Source organism: Erinaceus europaeus, chromosome 18 (genome assembly GCF_950295315.1).
Source record: "Erinaceus europaeus chromosome 18, mEriEur2.1, whole genome shotgun sequence".
Classification (NCBI taxonomy): Eukaryota; Metazoa; Chordata; class Mammalia; order Eulipotyphla; family Erinaceidae; genus Erinaceus; species Erinaceus europaeus.
Genome location: NC_080179.1, coordinates 12,796,687 through 12,823,263, shown reverse-complemented (window position 1 = coordinate 12,823,263; position 26,577 = coordinate 12,796,687). Strand labels below are relative to the sequence as shown.

Below are 26,577 nucleotides of genomic sequence, written 5' to 3'. Positions count from 1 at the left end.
TTTATTTCTTGTTGCTGTTAAATGTAAACAATGATGATTTTGTACACCCACCTGTTCCAGAAACTTTGCATTGAAAGCGGGCTGGCCGTCCCTCAGAAGTGACAATGTCCTGAAGTGGGGTGATGATGGCAGGAGGATAAACTGGCATTTCCTGATCAGGAGATACAACTTCTGGAACTAAAGAAAAGGGATCAGAGATACGTCATGATTAAGTCACCAAGTAGAACTCACAGAATAGAGCATGTCAATTCATCTTAATTTATTTCACAGGAAAGCACTTTCAAAGCTGGGTAGCAATCTACTTTTATGAGCTCCAGATTGTATTTTCAAATGCACTATGAAAGCACAAAGGCTGGATTCTTAGGTTTTATTTTTAGCTGAGAAAAAGCAAGGGATTTTTACCTTCTACTGAGAGTGAGGCTGAGGTTGTTACAATGCCATAGTCATTCTTGGCTTCACAGGTGTAGATAGCAGCATCCTCTGGGAAGGATTCAATTAGCAGAAGTGTGTATTCCTGTCCATCATGAAGACATTTGCACTTGAAGCCAGTGGAAAGCAGTTGCTCTTCCTTGTACCAGGCAATTTTGGGCTGTGGTCTGCCGGAGATCACCGTGCAGAAGCGGGCAGGCTTGCCAGATTGCACAGTGATGGGCTGCAGCTCCTGAAGAACTTGGGGTGGTTCTGGAGCTGGGAGTAAATAAAAACAAACAGTCCATAAAGAAGTGCAAAACAGGCAAGACTGTGAGATTGTGCATTCACTGCTTGCCAGATGATTCTGTACCTGGACATAATGCATTGGAACTGGGACGTCTTTACTTGCATCAGACTATTATATCACAGTGCCAAGAAAACATTTGGAATTATGTCCTTAAGTAGTGAGAAAAGCCTTAGAAATACAGTTTTGATATTGGTGGTGGTTGCAGAGAATGTGAGTTTTCTCAACACGAGGTCTCGTGTTGGTGTAGTGATAGTATCCTAAGGTATTCATTCTAGAGACACTCCAAAGTGCTACATGTTTTAGAAAGTCATATCAGCAGATGATGTGATGAAGTGACTCATCCCATTCAGCTGTGTTTGTGATTGTCAAAGTCATTTCATCTCTTTATATGTAAGTGCCAGAGAAGTGTAATCAGTATGTAGGGAGGAATGAAGGGCTATTTTTTTTCAGACTAATTAAGTAGATTTTTTAAAATTCTCTTTTAATTCTTCAAATAAATAAATTAATTAATTAATAAAAGAATAACTATATCTATAATAAAATGTGTATGGAACCACAGATGACCAGGCACAGCTAAAGGACTTTGGAGAGAAAAGTAGAATGAAGGCATCATATTCTTGATAGCAAACTACACAACAGAACATTAGTCATTAAAGCACTGTACAACTGGAATAATGACAGGCATTCAGGCTAAAGAGGTAAATAGAAAGCCTGGAAGTAAACCCATATGTATGTGGACATCTAGTGCAGGACACAGGAGTCAAAACTACACAATAGAGAAAAGAAAGCCTTTCCAACAAATGGTTGAAGAAAACTGAACAGTAATAGCTGAAAGATAAAAGAACATCACTTGACACTGTAGACAAAATTAACTCAAAATGAATTAAAGATTTGGATATGAGCCACAAAACCATAAAACACACAGAAATCAACATAAGGGATACAGTCAGGTCTTTGCCTTCAGAGATATATTTGGAGATTTAGCCTCAATGGCAAAGAAAACTAAGATAAGAATAAACAGATGGGACTATATCATTATTCTTTTCTTTACCATAGCACTGATCTGCTTTGGCTTTTGGTGGTACTGGGGAACTGAACCTGGGACCTTAGAGGCTCAGGTGTAAAAGTCTTTTGCATAGCCATTAAGCTATCTTCCTAGGTCCAAATTCAAAAGCTTTTTGAACATTAAACAACTACTACTAACACACACACACACACACACACACAGAGGCAGTCTAGCAATTGAGAGAAGATATTTGCACATTACACAAATGTTACAGAGAATGTAGGGAAAATCTATATTGCTGGTGAGAGTGTAAATTGGTCCAAACCTTCTGGAAAATGGTTTGGGGATTTCTCAGAACATTAGAAATGAACTTACCCTATAACCAAGCAATTTCTCTCCTGGGGATTTGCCCAAAGGAAACAAAAACACTAATGAGAAGAGCTCTACGTATACCTATGGTAACAGCACAATTTGCAATTACCAAAACTTAGAAGTAACCTAGATGGTCAAGGACAGATTAGTGGCTAAAAAAACTGTGGTATATATACACGAAGGAATACTGATTAGGTGCTAGAAAGGAGGCATCTTTTGCATCATCTTGGATGGAACTTGAAAACACCATGTTAAGTAAGATAAGCCAAAAAGAGGACAGATACTGTGCGATCTCACTTCTAAGTGGAATTAATAAATAGGGACAAGGAGGGAGAGCACAAAGTGAAACTTGGAACAGGCACAGTGAATTGCATCAAAACAAAGGACTCTGGGGAAGGTTTCTCATATATAGCAAGACAGACCGCTAGATATGTGATGCTGGGGCTAGAACTGTGAGTCACATACATGCAACTCTAGCACTCTACCCAGTGCACAGTTCCCAGACTATAGCTTTAAGGCTGTTTATGTAGAAATTGGAGGCTTTAGGGGGCCAGGTGGTAGCGCACCAGGTTAAACGCATATGCACTAAGAGCAAGGAATGGCACAAGGATCCTGGTTGAAGCCGGGGGGCGGGGTGCTTCACAAGCAGTGAAGCAAGTCTGCAGGTGTCTTTCTCTCCGCCTCTCTGTCTTCCCTTCCTCTCTCAATTTCTCTCTGTCCTATCCAACAACAGCAATAATAACAAGGGCACCAAAAATGGGAAAAATGGCCTCCAGGAGCAGTGGGTTTATGGTGCAGACACTGAAAAGAAAGAAATAAAGAAATAGAGGAAGGAAGAAAGAGAGAAAGAAAGAGAGGAAGGGAAGAAGGAAGGTAGGTAGGAAGGAAGGAAAGAGGGAGGAAGGAAGAAGAGGGTTTATTTATTCAGATCTCTCAGACCTTGGGGCACACTGAATTCCCTGTCTGTCTAAAGTAAGAGACCTCGGTTCTAGGGTTCGGGGCAGAGAGAACCTAGTTCCATGTTATTTGTAGCTTGTTTAGATCCTCCCTGGTTTTAAAGGAACCTTTAGGTTCTCCCACAAAGATATCACTTGGTAGTGCTACTAGTTAGGGTCAAGGATAATGAATCAGAAGAGCTGACCACTGTGTTCTGAAACCTATTTGAGATCTATTCTTATCATATCATGAATGTTCCATTGTATTGACCAACTAAGGAAGGATCTAGTTATTATTACAGTAAGGGCTTTCTGGAAATGGTATATTAACAGTCCTTTTAAAAACTGTCATCACTTTTTCATAGATATAATATGAAAGCAAATGTAACTGCAGCCATAGCAGTATTTACGAGATTTTTAGAGATATTGCAGGGAACGTTAAAACTTTAGAAACTTAAAGGATATAAGTTCAGATGGATCAACAAAACATGTTAAAATCTTGACCTACCATTGACATAGAGAGTAACAGAACTCCTGTTCCTTCCTGCCACAAAGGTGTATTCACCAGCATCGCTAAACCTGGTTTCAGAAATAAACATGCGGTGGATTCTCCTTTCCACCACATACTGGTGTCGTTCTTGAATTTGGAAATTGATTTCAATGCCATCTTTATACCAGCGGGCATCAACATCATCTTCATTGACTTCGAACTCAACCACAGCACGTTGTTTTTCAATGACCTATTGATTAAACAATGTAAAAATGAAGATGAAATCCCTAGTTTCCTTTCAGTTGGGCTATTTCTAAAACTGTTTATTTGAAGAACATGCAAAATCCATATATTGTAATACTGATGGAACAATTGACTAGTCATAACACATTATGATTCTTCCTGTTTATCCTTGGAAAATGGTAATTCTTGAGAGCCTAATGCTGTATCCATCACACCACCTCCCAGACCACAAAGAAAACAATAGAACAATAGTTCTTTTGTAGAGAATTATGCTTACACTTGCACTGCAGTGGGAGGTTGTCCCAGGGAGACAATTATTTTATCTTCCTTTTAAAAAAATATTTATTTATTTATTCCCTTTTGTTGCCTTGGTTGTTTTACTGTTGTAGTTATTATTGTTGTTATTGATGTCATTGGTACCAGATAGGACAGAGAGAAAAGGAGAGAGGAGGGGAAGACAGAGAGGGGGAGAGAAAGACAGACACCTGCAGACCTGCTTCACCACTTGTGAAGTGACTCCTCTGCAGGTGGGGAGCTGGGGGCTCGAACCGGGATCCTTAAGTCGGTCCTTGTGCTTTGTGTCACATGCGCTTAACCTGCTACACTACCGCTTGACTCCCTATTTTATCTTTCAATGTCTATTTCTAAATTAACTAGATAAATAATGGTCATTTGCATCTGTGGGCCTTTATATTTATAGCACTCTTTCATGTTACCACTGTTTGACATTCCATTCATATGGTTTGAACAATAACCCTATGGGCTATGTAGGAACTGTTATTTTTGGTTTTCTTTTTATTACAATTATTTCTCTAAAAGGACCACAAAAGCGCCAAAGCTGAAGTACTTCCATGTGGTTAACTGGGGGCTCAAAACTGAGATACCCACTTGGCATTGAAGGCAATTTATTAGGTGAACTATCTCACCAGCCCATCACTGTCATTTTTTAAGTGAGAAAATTAAGGTTCATAATTGGAAAATAAAGAATGGAACACATATACAGGCTTTATGAGTTGTCACTGAAGACTTGTCCAACTATGATGTAAAGGCTGTAAAGCCGGGTTCTTTTGGGCTGGCCAATCAGATGAAGCAGAGTTAAGATATTGTTTTTCTTAATGTGTTATTCCATAATGTCAGTAAGAAGATTAGCACAACCTCTGAACATGTATTAGAAAGCAAAGGTGTTAGGTTAGCATCCTTGTTAAGAACCAAGCTCTCTTAAGAACCAGCCCATATCCCCACAATCCTACCTCTCCGTAAGTAAAAATTTTTGGGGAAAATTCCTTGCTATTCTAAATTCCCTTGATTCTACCTGATGTGGGACTACCTCAACTTAATTTTTTAGTTCTTTTCTGGTTGTTGCTGCTTATTACATAGTGATGTTTTTATAGCTGCTTTAATTGAAGCATTTAGAGAGTTGTCAAGGACTTACTTATTATTCCCTGAGTGGAAACTCTGGGTAAACTGATTTTAAAAGAAGATTGTAAACCAGAAAGATCAAGTGATTTTTGTTTGTCTTTGTGGTGCTAGAGCTTTATGTATTGAGAACTGCCTGGTAATATATATATTCAGATAGAGAGAAAGGGAGAGACACTGCTGCAGAAGAGTATCCCCTCAAAATCTAGATATAGACCAGGTCCCCTGAGATAGAGCATATGTTCACACGTATCCATAAACTAGGGCAAAATATATACCTGAAAGCAAAAGTACACAATAGTCTGCAGTGAGTACCACCCAACACTTCATCTGTACTTTTCCAGCCTTTAGGTCCATTATTGTTCAGCAATTTGTTTGGCTTTGTATGTTAACTCTCTTTTCAGCCACCAGGTTCCAGATGCCAGCAGGATGCCGACCAGACATCCCTGGACAGACAACCCCACCAGTGTGTCCTGGAGCTCCGCTTCCCCAGAGACCCACCCTACTAGGGAAAGAGAGAGGCAGGCTGGGAGTATGGATCAACCAGTCAACACCCACGTTCAGCGGGGAAGCAATTACAGAAGCCAGACCTTCCACCTTCTGCAACCCCATAATGACCTTGGGTCCATACTCCCAGAGGGATAAAGAATAGGAAAGCTATCAGGGGAGGGAATGGGATACAGAGGTCTGGTGGTGGGGATTGTGTGGAGTTGTACCCCTCCTATCCTACGGTTTTGGTTTTGTTAATGTCTCCTTTTTAAAATAAATAATAAAAAAAAGAAGAGTTTCCTCTCATGCTATGACACTCCCATATCATGTCAGGACTTGAATGCAGGCTCTGTGATTGGGAATGCATGTGTCCTACTACTGAGATCCCTCTGGTCCTGATTTTACTCTATAGAAGACAATAATTATCTGGGAAGATAGCAAAATGGTCATGAAAAAGACTTGCATGCTTGAGGTTCCATGGTCTCAAGTTTGATCTCCACACCGCCAGAAGCCAGTGCTAAGCAGTATCCTGGTCACTTTCTTTCCCTATCTCGCTCTGTAGCTCTCATTAAAATAAATAAATTTCCTTGGTCCCTACAACCTCTCCAGCAATTGTTGTGGCTGTCATTTTTGATGTATGCCATTCTCACAGGAGTGAAGTGGTATCTCATTGTTGTCTTTATTTGCATTTCTCTGACAATCGGTGACCTAGAGCAATTTGCCACGTTTGTTGGCCTTTCAGACCTCTTCTGTGAATATTCTATTCATATCCTCTTCCCATTTTCAGATGGGGTTATTTGCATTTTTGTTCCTAAATTTGATGAGCTCTTTATCTATTTTGGTTATTAGCCTCTTATCTGATGTATGGCATGTGAAGCTCTTTTCCCATTCTGTCATCCTGGGCTCATACTCCCAGAGGGATAAAGAATAGGAAAGATTTCAAGGGGGGGGGGTGGGGGATGGGATAGGGAGTTCTGGTGGTGGGAATTGTGTGGGACTGTAGCCCTCTTATCCTATGGTCTTGTCAATATCTCCATTTTATAAATTTTAAAAAAATTTTAAAACCTTAAAAAAATAAATAGGGGGTTGGGCAGTAGCACAGCGGATTAAGTGCATGTGGCACAAAGCACAAGGGCCAGTGTAAGGATCGTGGTTCAAGCGCCCGGCTCCTCACCTGTAGGGGAGTCACTTCACAGGTGGTGAAGCAGGTCTACAGGTGTCTGTCTGTCTCTCCCCTCTGTCTTCCCCTCCTCTCTCCATTTCTCTCTGCCCTATCCAACAATGATGACACCAATAACAACAACAATAATCACTACAATAACAATAAAAAAGAAAGGCCTCTCTTTCCTGGGGCCTTATATTCTTAAAAATAAATAAATAAATAAACAGATAAAATTATAAAGGAAGACAATGATTAAATAGCAACAATTAAAATATAAAAGTATGGTTATGAGCTGCTGATCATTTTGTCAGAACTTTAGCATACTGACAATACCTGAACTTCCTTTTTAATACTTCGGATTCGAACATCTCTGCCCTCAACGGAGAGGTTAGCAGTGGACATGTTGCCTCCCGCCACCACTGTATATTTCCCAGCATCAGACATCCGTGTAGACGGGATCAGAAGGCGATGCACATATTTCTCCTTTTGCACTTTTATTCTGTGATGAGACGGAAACCAAGTTTAGTGACTAATAACTGAAAGCACACTGAGAATAAACGGAATGCAGCATGGCAGAACGGCTCACCTGTCCACAAGCTGTAGTTCCTGGCCATCTTTCATCCACTGCACAGTGATGTCAGGCTCGGAGACTTCACATTCAAACAAGGCTCGTTTCTTTTCAAGAACTTTAATGTCTTTAATGTGTTTCCTAAATTCAATATGACGAGCTGGGAAAAAAAAAACATGTAACAGTTAACCTTTTAAACTACTTTACTAAGATGTAATTCATGTACTGTACAGCTGACCAATTACAAGTATAAATTTCAGTGGTTTTCATTACATTGAGGGTTTATGTGACCATTACTGATGGTTATTTAAAACATTATCACCCCTGAGGGGAACCCTATGTATCCCTTGGCTATCCGTCCACTGCTCATATCCACCCCCAGATATATATTTGTGTCTTCTGAACATTTACTACACATATAACCACAAAATGTGTGATCCTTTGAGATTATTTTCTTTCACTTGGCAATACGTTTCACAGTTAATCATTTTGTTGCATGGGTCAGCCCTCTTATTCTCATTAGCATCCATTTGCATAGTCATAGTATACTTTATTTATTCATGATCAACTGCTGCACTGAGGAACATTTTCTGAAGTGTATTTGATATTTATGGAGCCCCTACCTTCCACATAAAGGGTGGCTGTTGATGTCGACTTTCCGGCCACAAAGGTATATTCGGCAGCATCTCCAAAGTGAACGTTCCTGATGTTCAGTGAGTGTGTGAGCTTTTTGGTTCTCATCTGGCACCTGTCAGTGGATTTGATTTCCACACCATTCTTTAACCACTTGTAAGATATGCCTTCATAGTTCACTGTCACCTCAAAGGTAATGGTGTCCTTTTCTTCAGCATTGATATCTTTCAGCATGGATGTGATCATAATGGCTGTAGTGAAGGGAAGGGAAGACACCCAAGGATAGATCAAGATGATATGGGTTTTAACAGATACAGAATGAAAATTTGGAATGGTTTTAGTATGCCTGACAACAGTTTGGAGATAAGAGCTATGAATGATACCTTCATAGTTTTTCTCTACAGGATAGTGCCAAGGAATAGATAGACAGAAAGAGCAGATACTGAAGTACATCAGTATTATTGTAAATTTAAAAAAAAATTTTGGTGTACTTTTTCTTCTTCTTCTTTTTTTTTTTTTTTTTTTCCAGAGCAATGATTAGCTCTGGCTTATGGTGGTGTGGAGAACTGAACATGGGACTTTGAGCCTCAAGAATGAAAGTCTCTTTGCATAAACATTTTGCTATCTACTCCCACTTTTTTTACTATTGTAATTTGAGAACTTTATTTAGGTTGATGGAGCTATTAGTCCTGAAATTAAATAGAACACACTGTAGGCAGTTTAATTAAAGGTGTTTGAATAGATTAAATAGCCAGGAAGGAAAATATAAAATATGGAATAATGATGACTGCACTGAATGTTCTATATATATTATTTAATAAACATATATACATATATTTATTACTTACGGGTCACTTTGAGGGTGGCACTGACTTGGTCATTGCCACAGACAAATGTGTACTCTGCTGAATCCTCTGTGCTTGTGTTCATGATGATGAGCTGGTGGAGTTTTCCCTGCACGACTATTTTGAACTTATCACTCATCTCAATCTCCACGCCATTCTTCAGCCACATGGAAGGGACGTTGAAGTGGGACACCTCACACTCAAAAGAGGCAGTTTTGGTCTCAGGTACCTCAATGCTTTTCATGGTTTTTGTAATATGTAATGCTTGGGAAAATCAGAGAGCACTTTAATTAGTACACTTTATTAAAAATAGGTCAAGGGAGCAAACAAATGTCTCATCTAGGAAAATGTCATCATGATTAGTTAATACTTACTCTCCACAAAGAGTTTAGCTTTGCATTCCAATTGCCCCACCACAGCTGTGTATTCACCAGCATCGGCCGGGGAAATATTTTGCAGCATCAGCTTGTGGACCTTCCTTTCTGAGACCACCCTGTGTTTGTTACTTGGCTTAATCTCCACATTCTTGTGGAACCATTTTACTGGAACTGTGTCATGGGAAACACTAACTTCAAAGGCAACTGTGGCATTTTCCAAAGCAGTCACATCCTTTGGCTTTTTAATAATCTTGACAGCTAATGGGGAAGTGGAAGCAAAGCAGAGATAGAGTTAACTTACAAGGTAACCAGGAGTTGGCTAAAGAACTGTGTTTCTAGGTCAACTTACTTTCAACATGCAGTCTGGCACTGGCTCCTAGTTTTCCAAGCTTGAAACCATACACTGATTCATCCACAACAGTACAGTTCTTAATAGTCAGTGAGTAAACTGTACCCTTGACTGAGATATCATACTTGTCACTGGGTTTCAGTACGACTCCATTTTTGATCCACTGGACACCTCTTACATATGGGTGTGTAAGTTCAACAGTGAAAACAGCATTTTGTGTCTCTGTCACTGTGAGGTTCTTCAGAGTCTTCTTAATTTTGACAGCTGTAGATACAATATTGGTTTTAAAAATGGCATTATTAAGTAATAATAGTCTTGAATAATTATCTGAATATGTTGTAAAAGAATACTTATGCAAGGTAAGGGAGAGGGTAGGTAATGGTTATGGAAAAGAGACTCTCCTGCCTGAGGCTCTGAAGTCCCAGGTTCAATCCCCCACACCACCATAAGCCAGAGCTGAGCAGTGCTCTGGTAAAAAAAAATTTAAAAAAAAGAAATAGAAATAAAAACAAATAAAATAATAATCGTAAAAGTCTTGCAGTTAGGCAGAAACTCTATTTTAAAATGCCTTGAGGTCATTTAGAATAAACTCAGGGCCCATTTTGAAATGTAAGCTCTACAGTGCTCTTTCTATATTTGAATGGAGTAAATATTGTGGTTGAATAAGAACAGCTTAATGAATTGAGTAGAGGAAACTGGAAGAGGACTGGATAGTGAGAGCATCTAATTTAGCTATTCCGTAGAGCTGGAATGGTTTCTTCTTGTAAAAACACAGTCAACTTCTCACTTTATGATATATGGCTCAGAAAGAAGGTCTTTGGACTTATGAAGACTTTATGCAATAAAGAAGGTCACACTATTTAACTTTTAAAATGTTAACCAACAAGAAATAATATTATTTGAAATAAAAAAAACATGTTATAATCTCACTGACCTTCAACTTTGAGTTTTGCAGAGGTTTTCGAGGAAGCCACCTTGTAGGTGTATTCTCCTATGTCATCTAACTTGGTGGCAGCAATGACAAGTCTCCTTTTGTGACCATCAGATTCCTTTCTGATGTTGTTACTCACAGGAAGATGTTTGCCATCCTTGAGCCATTCACCTTCAGAATCTGGGTTGGCGACTTCACATTCGAACACAGCTTCCTGGGATTCAGCCACAGTCTGATCTGTGAGTGGCTTGGAGATGGCGCCCCCTTCAGACAAAGAAAAATACAAGTGTGACTTCTTTGAAAGTATCCAACTGACAAATAAAGGTGTTTGTTTGTTTGTTTGTTTTGTTACTGAGTAAGAGAGAGAGAGAGAACCAGATCATCACTCTGGCATAGGTGGTCCTGGGGATTGAATTTAGGACTTTATGTAAGCAAGACTTTCACTGTACCACTAGGTCACTTGCCTGGCCACGATAAATATATACTTATGTGATTGAATGCAAATACAAAAACTAAAAACATGGTCTTGAACATCATAAAATGTCTAATAAATTATATTTACTTATAATAAAAAGACTCACAGGAACCGTTTATTCTAAATATGCATGAGTGATTCTCAAGGAAAAGACTTCGAAGAGGGAAAGCGACTTTAAAGGTAATATATAGCTTTAAACCATAATGTGTAGCATCCTATGTCATAAACTCTAATTCAATTAATTGTTCAAAGTTATATTATTTAGTCCCTTAGGAATTATTTCCTGTAAATATCTCTGATAACTGATTGGGAAAAATAAATTAGGACTTCAGATTTTTTTTTCTTAACAATTGGTTTAAATGTTTTATTCTTTATTTTAGCACTATCAATTTCTGCTGCATAGTCATACTTAAATAAAATGTTCAAGTCATCACTGTTCTCATATGATTAGGAATTCTAATACACTGTAAAGTAAATTTTGACAAGTATCATCTCTTCGATGAAGTGTGTCCCTTATTGCTTCCGCATTGTCATCCACTAGCAGAAATAATTACTTCTCCAGTGAGTCTGTTGTTAATGCATCTGTCCCTTACTAACTGTGAGTTCCTCAGGAAAAACCATCACACAATATTCATTTTTGTGCCCTGAGTTTCTCATGATTCCTGATTCAAACAAATGTTGGATAAGATCACACAGAGACTTATATTTTTCTCTTTTATCACACATCTAAGAGTGTATAATTCATATCAGAGATATCAAAGTACAGGATATGAAACTTTGTCCCCTAATATTTTTCCTGGTCAAATCTCTGTGGAAATCTTATGGTAATGTAATAAAGTTTAAACAATGAAACTTTCAAGACAAATAAGATTCCTTTGCCACTTGCTTATATACCAGATGTCATGGACAATACATTTCAATCTCAGTGCAAAATTACAACACTCCCATACCTAAATTTTAATGAGTCACACTAACTAATGATGACCTGTTTTGTGTTTCTATGGCATGACAATCATATACTTCATGTCTTAAAAGAGATTCACAGATCCATTAATATATATGTGTGTGTGTTCTATTGGGATCATGAAAAGTATTAAGAGAACAAAAGATATTAAAGAAATAAGAATAATAAAAATAAGTGTATCTTCAGTGAAGAAAATTTTCAATTAAAACTCAGCTCAATAAGCATTCATTAATTATCTATCATGTTAAAATACTGGAATACATGGAGAGAAAAGCAACTTCAGTTTTGCAAGTATATACCCTGATACAAGAAGAAATGGGGAATAAGAAAAGTATATGGTAAGCATCATAACAGAAGTACACATAATGTGGTCCTGAAGTTAGAGCAGTATGATCTCATACAAATGGGGTGATTAAGAAGACTTCATGCAGGCCATGACATTTATATACCTGGAAGGTCATTTAGTATTTAGGCACGTGTGTGTGTGTGTGTGTGTGTGCATGTGCGTGTGTGTGTACACACACACTATTGGTTTTGAAAGCAGTATAAGTAGAGACATGACAGAGGGGAAGTGATGGGAATTTGAAACAGAATCGGCAACAATTCCCCAAATTAAAGCAACCGTCCTACATAAGAACGTGGGCTAAATGATAAATGCACCAACCTGCCACAGTGAGCTTTCCAGATGTCATATTTTCTCCTGCATAAAATGTATATTCTCCTTCATCGTCTTTCATCATATTTAGAATTGTCAGCTTATATATTTTCCCGTGAGCTTCAATTTTATATTTAGAACTGGGTTTGATTTCTTTGTCCTTAAAGTTCCACACAACATCAATTCCTGAGTGGGACAGTTCAACGTCCAACACCAAATTCTGAGTTTCTGAACAAGTAATGTCCTTCAGACCTCTGATAATCTTAATTTCTGAGGGAAAAAGAAAGCAATCTCTTGGTAATTAGCACACTGGAACAGTAGGATGCTTTGCATACTGATGAGTTATGTGGGAGAATTCTTACTTTCTACAGAAAGATTGCAGCTGGTTTCAACTTTGCCAACCATCAGTTTGTAAGGTCCTTCATCTGAAGCATAGGTCCTGTTAATCACCAGTCGCTGCTTGGTGCCTTTGATAATAGGCTGTACACGGTCATCAGACTTGATTTGCTCATCATTTAAGTACCATTTCACAGAAGCCACATCAGGGACTGAGACCTTACATTCAAGTACAGCCTTGGTACCCTCAATTACAGTAACATCCTTTAGAGGTGTTATCACAGCAACACCTGCAAAGCCACATAAACAAAAAATCGATGAATATGAATTTTGTTGTAAATGTCTACTCATCAAATTTTCTGAGCTCAGATGACAGCAGGCACATAAAACTAAGTAAGGTGCACTCACTATAGACAGAGACACGCCCACTGGTTGACAGTGCAAGGGCTGGGATGGTGAAGGAGTAATTCCCAGCATCCTCCTTAGTCATGTCTTCTATAAGCAGCATGTGTGACTGTTTATCTATTACAATGTGGACACGATCACTGGGCTGCACTTCTTGGCCATCTTTCATCCAGACGCCTTCCACATTTTCTAAGGAGACCTTGACTTCAAGCTGAACAATGTCACTCTCGCACACTTTTTGATCACTAAGTCCTTGCAGGATAGCAATGGGACGAGCTGAGAAATGTAAAGAGAATGATAAAATCTATTTTTGAAATTGGTAAACCATACCGATGCATACCACAGACCAGCAGGAATGGAAAGACTTACGTTTCATCTTTAGTTTACAGGTTGTCTTTTTCCCATCAACAACAAAACTATATTCTCCCTGGTCCTCTTTGGTCACATCCTTGACGGTGAGGTTCTGACGTCCACGACGAGAAGTAATTGTGTATTTTCCGTTGGATTTAAGTTCTACACCATTGTGATACCATTTGCCTTCAATATTTTCTGGGGAGATGATGCACTCTAATTCTCCTGAAAATGATTCTGGGACTTCGATGTCCTGAAGTTCTTTCACAAATTCAACAACTGCACCTGAAACACAAATAAGGAAACGTTGATTTCTCTGGAGAGACATTCATCTCCACATAGGATACACAAAATTTCTTGTGAATCTCTTCTCTCTCCCACACTATCAGGGATAATCTTAAAATCTGTCAACAGGTGGACTGAAAATAAACCTTTTATAAAAGGAGTACTTTAATTTTAAAATTCTTCTTTTAAAAAATTTTCTTAAGGGGAGTCAGGCTGTAGCGCAGCGGGTTAAGCGCAGGTGGCACAAAGCACAAGGACCGGCATAAGGATCCCAGTTCGAACCCCGGCTCCCCACCTGCAGGGGAGTCGCTTCACAGGCGGTGAAGCAGGTCTGCAGGTGTCTGTCTTTCTCTCCCCCTCTGTCTTCCCCTCCTCTCTCCATTTCTCTCTGTCCTATCCAACAACGACAACAACAATAATAACTACAACAATAAAACAACAAGGGCAACAAAAGGGAATAAATAAATAAAATAAAATATTTTAAAATTTTTTCTTAAAAGCACAAGCTATAGTTCAATAAAAAGTATTTTACAATGCAAGGCATTAAAATAGTCTTTTAAAATTCAAGTTATAGTCTCAGCAATATAAATTATTTAGACATTGATCGATACCTGAAACTAATATAATTTACATAGTAGTTTTAACTAAATTAAAAATTCATGATTAAGAGACCTGGTGGTGGTCTCTGGTTGAGTGCACATGTTACAATACTCAAGGAACCGGGTTCAAGCCCCGGGTCCCTACTTGCAGGGGAAAGCTTTTCAAGTGGTGAAGCTGTACTGCAGGTGTCTCTCTCCCTCTCCATCACTTCCTCCCCTCTCAATTTCTGGCTGTCTTCATCCAACAAATAAATAAATATAATAAAAAAGTTATTAGAAATTTATGATATTGCTACAAAAATTATTTTTAATTCCTAAATAATACTTGTTTTAAAATATCTTGTGTGTGTGGCACTGAAATCTTGCACATGAGCAATTCACTACAGCCAAGTTACTCATTCTTTCTTTCTATTACAGAGGGGGGTGGGAAGAGACAGAGTGAGGGAGAGACATCATAGCAATCCCCTATGCCACAGGAACACCATATTTATTTATTTTCCTCCTTGTTGCTCTTGTTTTTATCATTGTTGTGGTTATTATTGTTGTTGTCATTGTTGGATAACGTTGTTGTTGGATAGGACAGAGAGAAATGGAGAGAGGAGGGGAAGACAGAGAGGGGGAGAGAAAGATAAGACACCTGCAGACCTGCTTCACAACTTGTGAAGCGACCTCCTTGCAGGTGGGGAGCCGGGGGCTGGAACCAGGATTCTTACACAGGTCCTTTTGCTTTGTGCCATGTGCGCTTAATCCATTGTGCTACTACCCGGCCCCTAGGAATGCATATTTTAATCTGGGGCCTCATATATAGCAAGACATGTACTTGACTGGGTGAGCCATTTCCCACCCTCCCTCCTGCAAGAAAAAAAATATATATAAAAGGAAAACTGCATAGCAAGTTTTAACTATGAACAATAAAATCATTATTTACTACCTTCAACAATAAGTTTAGCCGTTGTTTTAACATTTTCGTCCTCTACAAGTACACAGCTATAGTCTTCTGCATCTGATGTGTCAATGGTGAGTATGGACAGAAAGTGAACCTTCCTGTCAGAGTGCATCCTGTATTTATCTCCTGTATGAATCTCCATGCCATCTTTATACCATTTCACTTTGACAAATGGCTCTGAAGTTTCACATTCAAAGGTTGCCATGCTGTCTTTTTCCTTAGCAACAACATCTTGTAATTCCTGTGTGAAAGTGATCAATTGCTTGGCTATAGGAAAAGAAAAAAAAGGAAAACGCACTGTATTAAATTACATTCACAATTTGAAAAACAAGAAAAGATAAAAAGAAACAAGCTAATAGATATTCTTAGGCAAACAGAAACAGCCATCAAATAAGAAAAATTCAAATTACCTTGGACGAGTAAGAATGCATGGCTTGAGGTTTCCCCAGCTATATTGATGGCTTTCACCATGATGCTGGCAGAGTCGTCAGCAGTCACATCTCTGATGACCAGTTCACAAACATTGTCTTCAGGCCAATACCAGTAGATACGGTCAGAACGTTCTATTTTCACACCATTTTTGTACCATTCACATTCAGGATCTGGTTTCCCCACCACTCTGACCCTGAAGTGTGCGTCAGAACCTTGGCCAACTGTTTGGCTTTGGATTCTTTCAAAAATTTTGGGGGCCTCCATACTAGGACTTAGTTCAATTTTATCAGGTTTGAAAGTTGGAATTGTGATTTTGCCTTCTTCTTCAAGGGCTTTCTTTTCCTCTTCGGTCAACTCTTTGGTCCAGTGGAGAAGTTCATCTTTTGTCTTCTTTAGGAGTTCTTCATAGGATTCATCCTTCTTACGAGACTTGAGTTCCACAGCTGTAATGGCTTCATAATATCCCTCCTCTGTTCGGCGTTTGAATTTACTACGCAGCTCTTCTGATTCTTCGGACACTTTTTCATGAGTAATTCTTTCAGCCCTTTTCAGCTTCACAATCTCCTTGTCCTCAGTGGTGTCAACAGGTCTGTCTACTTTTTGTACCTCAAACTGTAGTTTTCCAGGTTCATGGATGTGAAACTCAGGCTTTGGTTCAGGGGCTCGCCTAAGAACAGATCTGAAATCTTCCCTCTGTTGTATCTCCAGTTTCACTTTATGTTCTGTCACACCCTCAGGATTTTCTGCAGTGACCTTGACCTCACCTGTATCATATGATTTACAGTCCACAATATCCAGATAATGAATTCCATCATAGCGAACTCTAAACCTTTTGCTCTTGCGAATGAGCTGTCCGTTGAGATACCAGTTGACTTTGGGCTGAGGGTAACCTGTCACTCGGCAGCGGAATCTAGCAGTCTCTCCTTCAAGTACTCTTACTGGCTCTGGGTACAAGACGATGTCAGGCTTTTGTTTCTCTTTCTGATCTGTTGTGACACCTGTAAGTGCACCTTCATGAGCCATCCTCTCCAGTTCTTCAATCCTTTGTAGGCCTTTTTTCCCGTCAGGGAGCTGAGATTCTTCCACAAGACTTTTCTCATCTTTAACAATAAGGGTAGCAGAGGTATGATCAGTCCCATATTTGTTAGTAGCTCTGCAAGTGATAATACCACTGTCTCTGGAATACGCAACTCCATAATCAAGGCTGCAGTACCCAAATTCATTAATCATACGGAGTCTATTGGCTGCTTCAAGTGGTTTCCCATCATGGAGCCATTCCACTACCATGGTTGGGTCACCAATGGGAGTTAACCTGCATTCAAAGTGGGCAGGCCCAAAGCATTTGAGTCTTAAGGAAGAGAGTTTCTTCTTGAAAAATGGTTTCTGTTGTTTCTCCTTGTCATAAAGGTCACCCTCTTCCCATTGCTCTTGACCATATCGTAAATGGAGAGGCTCTAGTTCTGGGGCTGCGATTTCCTTTGCTCTATAGGTTCCTCTTGGGATGATTAATTTTCTCTCTGGCTCAGGCTCTGCAAACTCAACTTCGACATTTACTTTGCATCTTGTTGTGTCCCGGCCAGCCTTATTGATAGCAGTTGCAGTATACCAGGCAGAATCTTGACTGACAGTAGAGTCAATTTTAAGGGCAGCTTCTCCCTTGGTTCCTTCAATTCTGTAGGAGATGAAAAGAAACATCAACATAGAAGTGTTACAACTTCCTTCGTTGATGTATTTATACGATAAGCTTAATTTTATTATGCAAGCAAACTGACCTGATTTTTGGATATTTGTGAGGTACAATAATTTCACTGTTTTTCAACCATACAATGTCAGGATTGGGGTTTCCCATAGCTTTGACTTTCATTGCAAGTGGGGAACCTTCTTTTACATTAATATTTTTCAGTTTTTCCACAAATACTGGTTTTATCTGATGTTCAACAGCTAAAAGAGGAAGGTTATATATAGTTTAGGGCAAGTAGTTCTGAAATACCAATTTATAATCCCAGTGATATGGAAATTTGCTTTTAGTTCTAACAGCAAATACCTTCTACAGTTAAGGTCACTGAAATTGAAGATTTTCCTGCCCTGTTTTGTGCGACAACAGTCCATTCCCCAGAATCACTGGGTGTTGCAGGGACAATAATCAGTGATTGAGTTCCATCTTCTTTAATGACTACTTTATGGGTAAAGTCGTTGACAACTTGCTGGCCTGTCAAACAAATATAAATATCATAGGGGGTGTTAAAATAGTTTCTTCTTGAATGAATGCACATAAAAGCTTATTCCTGTGGTTAATAATTTGTAAGAAAAAGATAACCATACCATCATGAAACCAGAATGTCTCCGGCATAGGTCTACCCACAACTTTTAAGTCAAATCTGGCTGTTTGTCCTTCGAGACATTTGAAAGAGGTGGGCTTTAACACAAACACAGGCTTATACAGTCTCTCAAGTTGTGACTCATCTGTTTCCTCCAGCCTTCGTGCAGGAGACATCCGTGCAGGGGACATCCGTGCAGGGGACATCCGTGCAGGGGACATCCGTGCAGGGGACATGCGTATAGGGGATCTGCTCACTGAACGTGGAGAGACAGATCTGGAATATAAAGGCAAAGCAGAAAACTTTGATATCATATATAGAAAACTCAGTGAAATAATTAAATTTCTTTCTGCCTTGCTCACTGATGCTATTTTAGAATTTTCTTTCTATACATCTCAGAAGAACTTCAAAGTCAGTGGGATTCAAAGCAAAAGACAGTATTCCAGCCCCTAATGCTATATATATATATATATATATATATATATATATATATATATATAGTCATTTATCCTCTCTCCCAGTCAGTAGTTACTTAATTTAGCTATGTATCTCGCCTCAAAATCTTAAAATGATCCTTCGTTCTTCCTTTTCCTCATCATCTGAATTTAATCACTAAATGTTTTTGATTTATTTGGCAAAGCATATTAATAAGTTTAACAGCTAAATAAAACAAGAAATACACTTAAGGAAAGTTAAACATGTACTTTCTGACCCAAGAAGAAGAAATACATAAAAATTACATTTGGAAAAAAAATCTTATCTACCCATTGTAGTCAAAAGGTTTGGACTGAATTTCAAGTGCTGGTACCATCAAAAAGGTTGGATGAGAGGCCAGGTAGTGGCGCACCTGGTTGAACACACATGTTACGGCGTGAAATGACCTAGGTTTGAGCCCCCTGGTCCCCGCCTGCAGGGGGAAAGCTTCAGGAGTGGTGAAGCAGGGCTGCAGGTGTCTCTCTGTCTCTATCCCTCTCTATCTTCCCTTCCCCTCTTGATTTCTGGCTGTGTCTATCCAATAAATAAATAAAGATAATATAATTTTTTTTTAAAAAGGCTGAATGAACTAAGGCAATTTTCACTGCATCACAGAAACCCAGTTTTCCTACTTCCAAAATAGCAATGGGAATACCTACACTGCAGGCTACTACAAAAATCAGATATTTATAACACAGTGTTAAATTAACACTGTGTTTATGTTTCTTTCTTTATATTAGTGATATATACCACTGTCCTAGGGACTCGCAAACTACTAAAGAAAATGCTTTCCCATCTTACACAGGCCAAAAAATAAAACTCTTGGCAATTATCTGTATTCCAATGACAAGTTTCTCTTCTATTTTAGTCTTCCTCTTTTTGACCCACTTGAAGCTACTTGTTACTGGCGTCTTTGGTGTTCTAAGCAACTCAAGTACTAATTAACCCAAATCATTACGAGTCTTACCTGATTCTGCTCACTGGTTCTGGTGTGGGTATGTAAGCTGGAGCACCAAGTGGTGCAGTAGGCTCCACATACAATTTCCCTGAGCAAATTGCATTCCCTTTAATATTGCTAGCAAATGCAGTATAGATTCCCTCATCTTCTGGAAGAACAACAGGTATACGCAGGCTAGCTCTGCCATCTTGTAGAAATTCCATTTGATATCTCTCTCCACGTTTGATGCGCTTGCCATCTTTGTACCATGCAATCTGCAAACAGTGTCATTCATATATGAATAAAGTGTAGATAGAAGGGTCACATTGAAATTAATCTGTATTTTCATTCTTGCACAGCTGTATGATAAATGCTCAAACATCACCTTAGGTAATGGATATCCAGACATCTTGCAGTGAAAAGTAGCACCCATCCCTTCAAGAATCCTATAATTCTTTATTCTTATGTCAAATCCCGCTTCAACAGCTTCAGATTCAGAAATGTCAACGGACATCCTTTCCTCCCCATCTTCCTCAAGAAGTTCTTCCAGTGTAGTCTTTATTATTCTGTATTCAATTTCTTTAATAAGTCTCTCTTCAAAGGAAGAAATATGGAATTCCTATGTAGCGAAAGGATGAACTTGTTAAAGAAATATGACTCACCTGACAGAAGTTCATTTTTATATTTATAAAGTTTCTTTACCCTCATTTTTAATGAGAAAAAGACCATAGTACCATTTGGCTCTGGCCAGCTGTGGTGCCATGGTTTGAGTCTGTTGCCTCTGGAGCTTTAGATATAAGAGTCTATTGTGTAACTACTGAGCTATTTCACCAACCCCTCACAGTCATTCTTAAGGGTATAAGTTAGCCTTAAGAGACTAGGACTAGGGGCCAGGCGGTAGTGCAGCGGGTTAAGTGCATATGGCACAAAGTGCAAGCACCAGCGCAAGGTTCCCAGTTCGAGCCCCCAGCTCTCCACCTGCAGGGGGGTCGCTTCACAGGCAGTGAAGCAGATCTGCAGGTGTCTGTCTTTCTTTCCCCCCTCTGTCTTCCCCTCCTCTCTCCATTTCTTTCTAGTCAATAATAAACAACAAGGACAAGAAAAGGGGAAAAATAGCAATGGATTTGTAGTGCAGGCACCGAGTCCCAGCAATAGCCCTAGAGGCAGAGAGAAAGAGAGAGAGAGAGAGAGAGACAGACAGACAGAGAGAGAGAGACAGAGAGATACAGAGAGAGACAGAGACAGAGAGACAGAGAGATACAGAGAGACAGACAGAGAGAGAGACAGACAGAGAGAGAGACAGACAGAGAGAGGGAGAGGCTAGGACTGATCAACACACATACACAAAATCTTGAAAAATTCCTTTCTCACTTGTATCAATATTATCAAAATCTTTTTCAGCTTGTGCTGTGACATCTTGGGTTAATGATGTTCTCAAATTGTGTTACATTTAAGACAGTCATCATACTGAACCTTGTGTTACATTTGGGATAGTCATCATAACTGAACCCTAACAGTGATCAATTTGGTGGTGCTAATATTTGCCTTTTCCTTCATTTTCTGTTTCCAAAGTCATCCATGCACCATGTTATAAATATTTAAAAAAACAATCTTCTCAGCAGTTAGTTTGTACAAACCAATAGTACTAACTACGGACCATCACTTGAAAATGAAAATATCAAACAAAAAGACACTGAATAAGGAAAGTCTGACGTATGACATGGTTGACTTGGCTACTGTTACACTCACCTGATCTTCTATGAAAGTTCTGACCATTACAGTATCTTTGGCCATTTTCTTCCTAATTAAGGCTTGTTCTTTTTCATACTCCTTTTCATAGTCAGTGTATATAAACCCAGGTGCTGTTTCTGCAACTTTAGGTTCTTGCACAAATGCAGTCATTTGTGTCTGGTAAAACATTTCTTGCTGAGACTTCATCAATGACTCATACTCAGCTATGGGAAAAATTAGATGACTTATTAGTGTTCTAACAAAAAGTCCTTTATGCCACTGCTTTAAGCTAGTCCTATACTAGGGGCAATTCATAAGAAAAGGCTAGGTTTTCCAAATTTTACTCTCAGAATTCTCAATAAATACTTATTAGATTGAATTTCAAACAAACTTATACCAACACATCAAATCAGTCATGAACATTAAGAAAAATTTATATTAGCAGATAGCCCTTTGGATTCTACCCTAAAGGTCTTCTTCTTAATTTGCTGTGTGGCTTTGAAAATTCATTTACCTTCCTATGAACTGATTTTCTTATGACAAAAAAGACTTTCTTGAGGATTGTTGTGCAGGTCAAAGGAAGGTAGGATGGTCTACTATAAATGTGAACATCTAAGCTGTGACACACACACATACACATACATATATGTACTTCCTTTGGCCTGAACATTGACCCATTAATTTTGAATTACTGGTAAGTATTTAAAAATCATAATTTACAACTGTTCCTTAAACACTGAATGTTCCAGTGACATTCATTCTCATACTTGAGTGCCTGGCAAAAATGTTGGGGGTGGGAGTGGGGCACAGGGAGACTACTGACCCCACTGAGGCAGGCCACATAACCTCCAGCTTAGCTTCCTTCTTTCTTTCTCTTTCTTTCTTTCTTTCTTTCTTTCTTTCTTTCTTTCTTTCTTTCTTTCTTTCTTTCTTTCTTTCTTTCTTTTTCTTTCTTTCTTTCTTCCTTCCTTTCTTTCTCTTTTCTTTCTTTCTTTCTTTCTTTCTTTCTTTCTTTCTTCCTTCCTTCCTCCCTTCCTTCCTTCCTTTCTTTCTTCCTTTATTTCTCTCTTTCTCTCTTTTGGGGGTTAATAGTTTACAGTACAGTTGTTTATGCATGGTTACAGTTTCTCATCTCCCCCTTGATAGGTGTCTGCAGGGGACTCTCACCCCCCTGCATGTAGAACCTTTTCCTTCCATAATCAAATATCAAAACGCCAAACCTTCTTTACTTCCTTCCTTCATCAGTCTTTTGCTATGGTGCCAGACAACCCACCAAGTCCAGTTTCACTGTCAACTGTCTCCACTAACCTTACTAATATCTGCTTGGATCTAGGAGACTGCTGGACTTAGAATTTCTATATCTTCAAATGTATGACACACCCTGAACTGGATGTATCAAAGAGAAACAATTGCTAGAATCTTAGATATCCAGAACGAGTACGACTTTTGATACTATGCTGTCCAAAATATTTTCTACAAACCTGAAGTCAAAAGCGGGGGCAGTGAGATCTGAATTGACATCACCATGCCAGTACAGCAGGCTTGTTTACAAACACATTGCACTGCTACTTCCCTTCATTTCTGTTCTTACTGTGCACCTGGAAACTACAGAATTGCACTTACCTTCTTCAAGCAAGGAGGCAGATGCAGAGGTTTCTCCATGCTTGTTACGGATAACAACAGTGTATTCTCCAGCATCATCAGCAAAAGTCATGGAAATCACCAGTTTGCATTCACCAGTCTGCTTGTTATAACTCACTTTATATCTTTATGGGAATGAGCAAACAAAGACTTGAGTCAGAAGTAGCCCTTATACAAGTGAAATAATCCTCACGCAGATGTTTGATATAAAATTCACTGGTCCTAAACACTTGAATAAACACTAGAGAGTATCAGATTGTTGAAAACTGAGCAAAACATGTGGTCATGAATAATGAGAGACAAACAAATTAAAATTTGTATTTAAAAGAATATTCACATATTATCTAAAGTAAATAATAAAATATAATAGGTATTTTTTTCAATTTTTGAAATCCACACTCTTTATCAGTGAGGATGAATACCCCGCAGGCTCCTTCCCTGTGAACTACATTATACAGCTGTGCAGTTATCATAGAATTCCCATTTTTACTGTATTTTAATATTAGCTTAAGATTTATGTGTCATTGAGTATGATTTGGTGGATCTGGGACTAAATGGTAATTACTCTTTTATTTTCTGCTGCTTTGATTTATATTTCATAAGAACGATATGCTTCTGGAGAGGGGGGAAGTCTGTATTTCTAGAATCAAACCTGAAGAAGTAAGAGGTTTCAGAGTTTACCATAGCAAATGACGGGGAAATAATTCAGTGTTTCGTTTTTGTACACACTATTTTTTTCTGACTGAAAATCAGAATAATGATCAAAACTATGCATTCTTTAATATATTGTAGTATTAAGCCTCTGATACACTGTTTTTCTTATTAAAATATGTTAGATTCCCTCTTAGATGATGTTTAATTTTTAGAATTAAAATGTTAGAATGCAGAAATGTTTAACTGTTTTTAAGTCAAGGCCTCATATTTGTGTGATATTTTAAATTAAATTTTTGTTATTTTTATTTATGTCTTGGATGGAGACAGCCAGAAATTGAGAGAGGAGGGGGAGATACAGAGGGATAAAGAGAGACATCGGCAGCACTGCTTCATCACTTGCAAAGCTTTCCTCTGCAGGTGGGGACCAGAGCCATTATAATACGTGCGCTCAGTCAGGTGACCTGGCTCTCATATGCGCACTTTTACCATCCCAGATGCTTTTTCATTCAGACAGAAAGAGCATCATAGTACCAGAGCTTTCTCCAACACCTTAGTATGCCACACGTTAAGTAAGCTACTCAGTAAGCTAGTTCACAGCACCTGTATTTCCTTTTTTTTTTTGTCTTAAATGAAAAAAAAAACCCTCAAAGTTCAGTTTTATTTCTAATATCAAAACAATTTATTAGCATGTGTTTTCCCTCATCGCATGATTTTTTTAAATCGTTTTTTGAAATAATTATAAATTTTTATTAAAAATTATCTTGGGGGGGTGGGTGGTGGCGCACCCAGTTGAGTACACATGTTATAGTATGCAAGGACCCAGGTTTGAGTCCCCGGTCCCCACCTGCATGGGGAAAGCTTCACGAATGGTGAAGCAGTGCTGCAGTTGTCTCTCGGCCTCTCTTTCTCTCTTTCTCTCTATCCCCCCGATTCCCTCTTGATTTCTGGATGTCTCTATGCAATAAATAAATAAAGATAATAAATTTATTTTAAAAATTATCTCAGATCCTTTACGGCAAAATACGTGTGGTTGTGTTTGTGTTGAAAAATCTGCAACATTTTTTCTATTGCAATAGAACTATAAATTAATCAACTAGAATATAAAGAATAGCTTCCATCCAATTTTGTCACATAGCTTTGATTCTCACTAGGACTTTGCACAAAAAAATGGGATGATACTTGAAAAACAAATAATGTTCCACAAGGTAAGAATTCACCTGTATACAGTGATGCAGAGGGCACACAGGCTCCTGCGTGGAGTATGAGCCCCAGATCAAATTGATGGGGTTTATAGTTAACAAGATTTAAAAAAAAATTTTTTTCCACTTTTGTTGCCCTTGTTGTTTGTCGTTGTTATTGTTGTTGTTATTGCTGTCATTGTTGTTGGATAGGACAGAGAGAAGTGGAGAGAGGAGGGGAAGAGAAAGATAGGGGGAGGGGGAGGGGAGAGAAAGATAGACACCTGCAGACCTGCTTTACCGCCTGTGAAGCGAAACCCCTGCAGGTAAGGAGCCGGGGGCTGGAAGCGGGATCCTTATGCTGGTCCTTGTGCTTGGCGCCATGTGTATTTAACCCGCTGCGCTACCGCCCGGCTCCCAGTTAACAAGATTTATATACTTTTCCCATATTTGGGAGCTACTCTTTTCCCCCTGTCCAGATTTCTAGTCCTATTTCCAACTCTGACATCATCTCTCCCAGACAATATCTTTGGCCCACTGGCATGTTAGCTGTTAGGCTCTGACAAAAACTAGTAGTCATGGGCCCCTTGGAATATACTTAAAATAGACCTACTAACTTTTTCCAAAATGGGAGACCCCAAATTTCGTCTCCTCTATTCTTGCCTCTAGGTGCCTGACTATTAAACAATTTGTTCAGCTTTATATCCTAATGCTTTTTCAGACACTAAGTTGTAGATGTTACCATGAAGCTAAGCTGACTTCCCTGGGTAGATGACCTCACCAGTGTGTCCTGGAACCCCATATCTCCAGAGCCCTAACCCACTAGGGAAAGATAGAAACAGGCTGGGAATATGGATTGACTAAGCAACATCCATGTTCAGTGGAGAAGCAATTACAAAAGCCAGACCTTCCACCCGCTGTACCCCATAAGGGATCCTGGATCCATGCTCCCAGAGAGATAAAGAATAGGAAAGCTTTCAAGGGAGGGGATGGGATACAGAACTCGTAATGGGAATTGTGTGGAATTGCACCCCTCTTAACCTATGGCCTTGTTGATATTTTTTATTGTATAAATAATTTTTTTAAAAGAATCCACCTTTATAGGGTGGTGAGGTCAATAAAATCTGCTTCTCTCTGGAGTTCTATCCTTATACAAATCCCAAATATCTCATTCAAACATCACAGTACCTGTATCCGGTGGTCAGAGGAACACCAGATTTCTTCCAGTAGATGTGAGGTTTGGGGTTGCCACCAATCTGGCATTCAAATACAACACTCCCACCTTCTACCAGCTTCTGGACTCCTGGCTTTGTAATAAAGAAAGGAGCTGCAGGTTCTCCAGGCCCTGCCTGTTCCTCTGTGATGCTGGTGTCGGTCATTACCACATCTCTTGACTCAACAAAGCTAGAAAGAAAAAGAAAGAAAATTTCTTCATATTAGCTTCCGGACTGCAATTTGCTAGTTTGTGCATAACCGAAAAATCAAGACTGTCACAGAACAAAAGAAATGAAGAACAAAAGAATGTCTCACCGTTTTTCTTCTGTGGTAAACTTTTCGGTCACGGTTGTTTCTTTTTCAAACTCCTCTGACACTAGAAAAGGACAGAAGTGTCTCACTTAAGTTTGTTTTGTTAGTCAACCTCTACTAAGCATGAGATGATTA

The 26,577-nt window shown here is 38.9% G+C and overlaps 1 protein-coding gene across 2 annotated transcripts in view; it reads right to left on the bottom strand.

Annotated features, from left to right (window-relative positions):
* Positions 1 to 26,577, bottom strand: part of TTN (titin) — a 332,848-nt gene that overhangs the window by 277,128 nt on the left and 29,143 nt on the right. For both annotated transcript variants that reach the window (XM_060177642.1, XM_060177641.1), the window contains 25 exons: positions 26,446 to 26,506; positions 26,104 to 26,319; positions 23,066 to 23,208; positions 21,461 to 21,666; positions 20,097 to 20,330; positions 19,742 to 19,986; positions 18,305 to 18,576; positions 18,027 to 18,191; positions 17,755 to 17,923; positions 15,961 to 17,654; positions 15,536 to 15,817; positions 13,739 to 14,005; positions 13,373 to 13,645; positions 12,991 to 13,254; positions 12,638 to 12,898; positions 10,538 to 10,798; positions 9,604 to 9,867; positions 9,252 to 9,512; positions 8,881 to 9,141; positions 8,023 to 8,283; positions 7,418 to 7,559; positions 7,165 to 7,330; positions 3,540 to 3,771; positions 403 to 687; positions 52 to 177 (listed from right to left, as the gene is read on the bottom strand). In XM_060177642.1, coding sequence (XP_060033625.1) covers positions 52 to 177; positions 403 to 687; positions 3,540 to 3,771; positions 7,165 to 7,330; positions 7,418 to 7,559; positions 8,023 to 8,283; positions 8,881 to 9,141; positions 9,252 to 9,512; positions 9,604 to 9,867; positions 10,538 to 10,798; positions 12,638 to 12,898; positions 12,991 to 13,254; positions 13,373 to 13,645; positions 13,739 to 14,005; positions 15,536 to 15,817; positions 15,961 to 17,654; positions 17,755 to 17,923; positions 18,027 to 18,191; positions 18,305 to 18,576; positions 19,742 to 19,986; positions 20,097 to 20,330; positions 21,461 to 21,666; positions 23,066 to 23,208; positions 26,104 to 26,319; positions 26,446 to 26,506 — 7,011 coding nt within the window. The remainder of the gene's footprint in view (positions 1 to 51; positions 178 to 402; positions 688 to 3,539; positions 3,772 to 7,164; positions 7,331 to 7,417; positions 7,560 to 8,022; positions 8,284 to 8,880; positions 9,142 to 9,251; positions 9,513 to 9,603; positions 9,868 to 10,537; positions 10,799 to 12,637; positions 12,899 to 12,990; positions 13,255 to 13,372; positions 13,646 to 13,738; positions 14,006 to 15,535; positions 15,818 to 15,960; positions 17,655 to 17,754; positions 17,924 to 18,026; positions 18,192 to 18,304; positions 18,577 to 19,741; positions 19,987 to 20,096; positions 20,331 to 21,460; positions 21,667 to 23,065; positions 23,209 to 26,103; positions 26,320 to 26,445; positions 26,507 to 26,577) is intronic.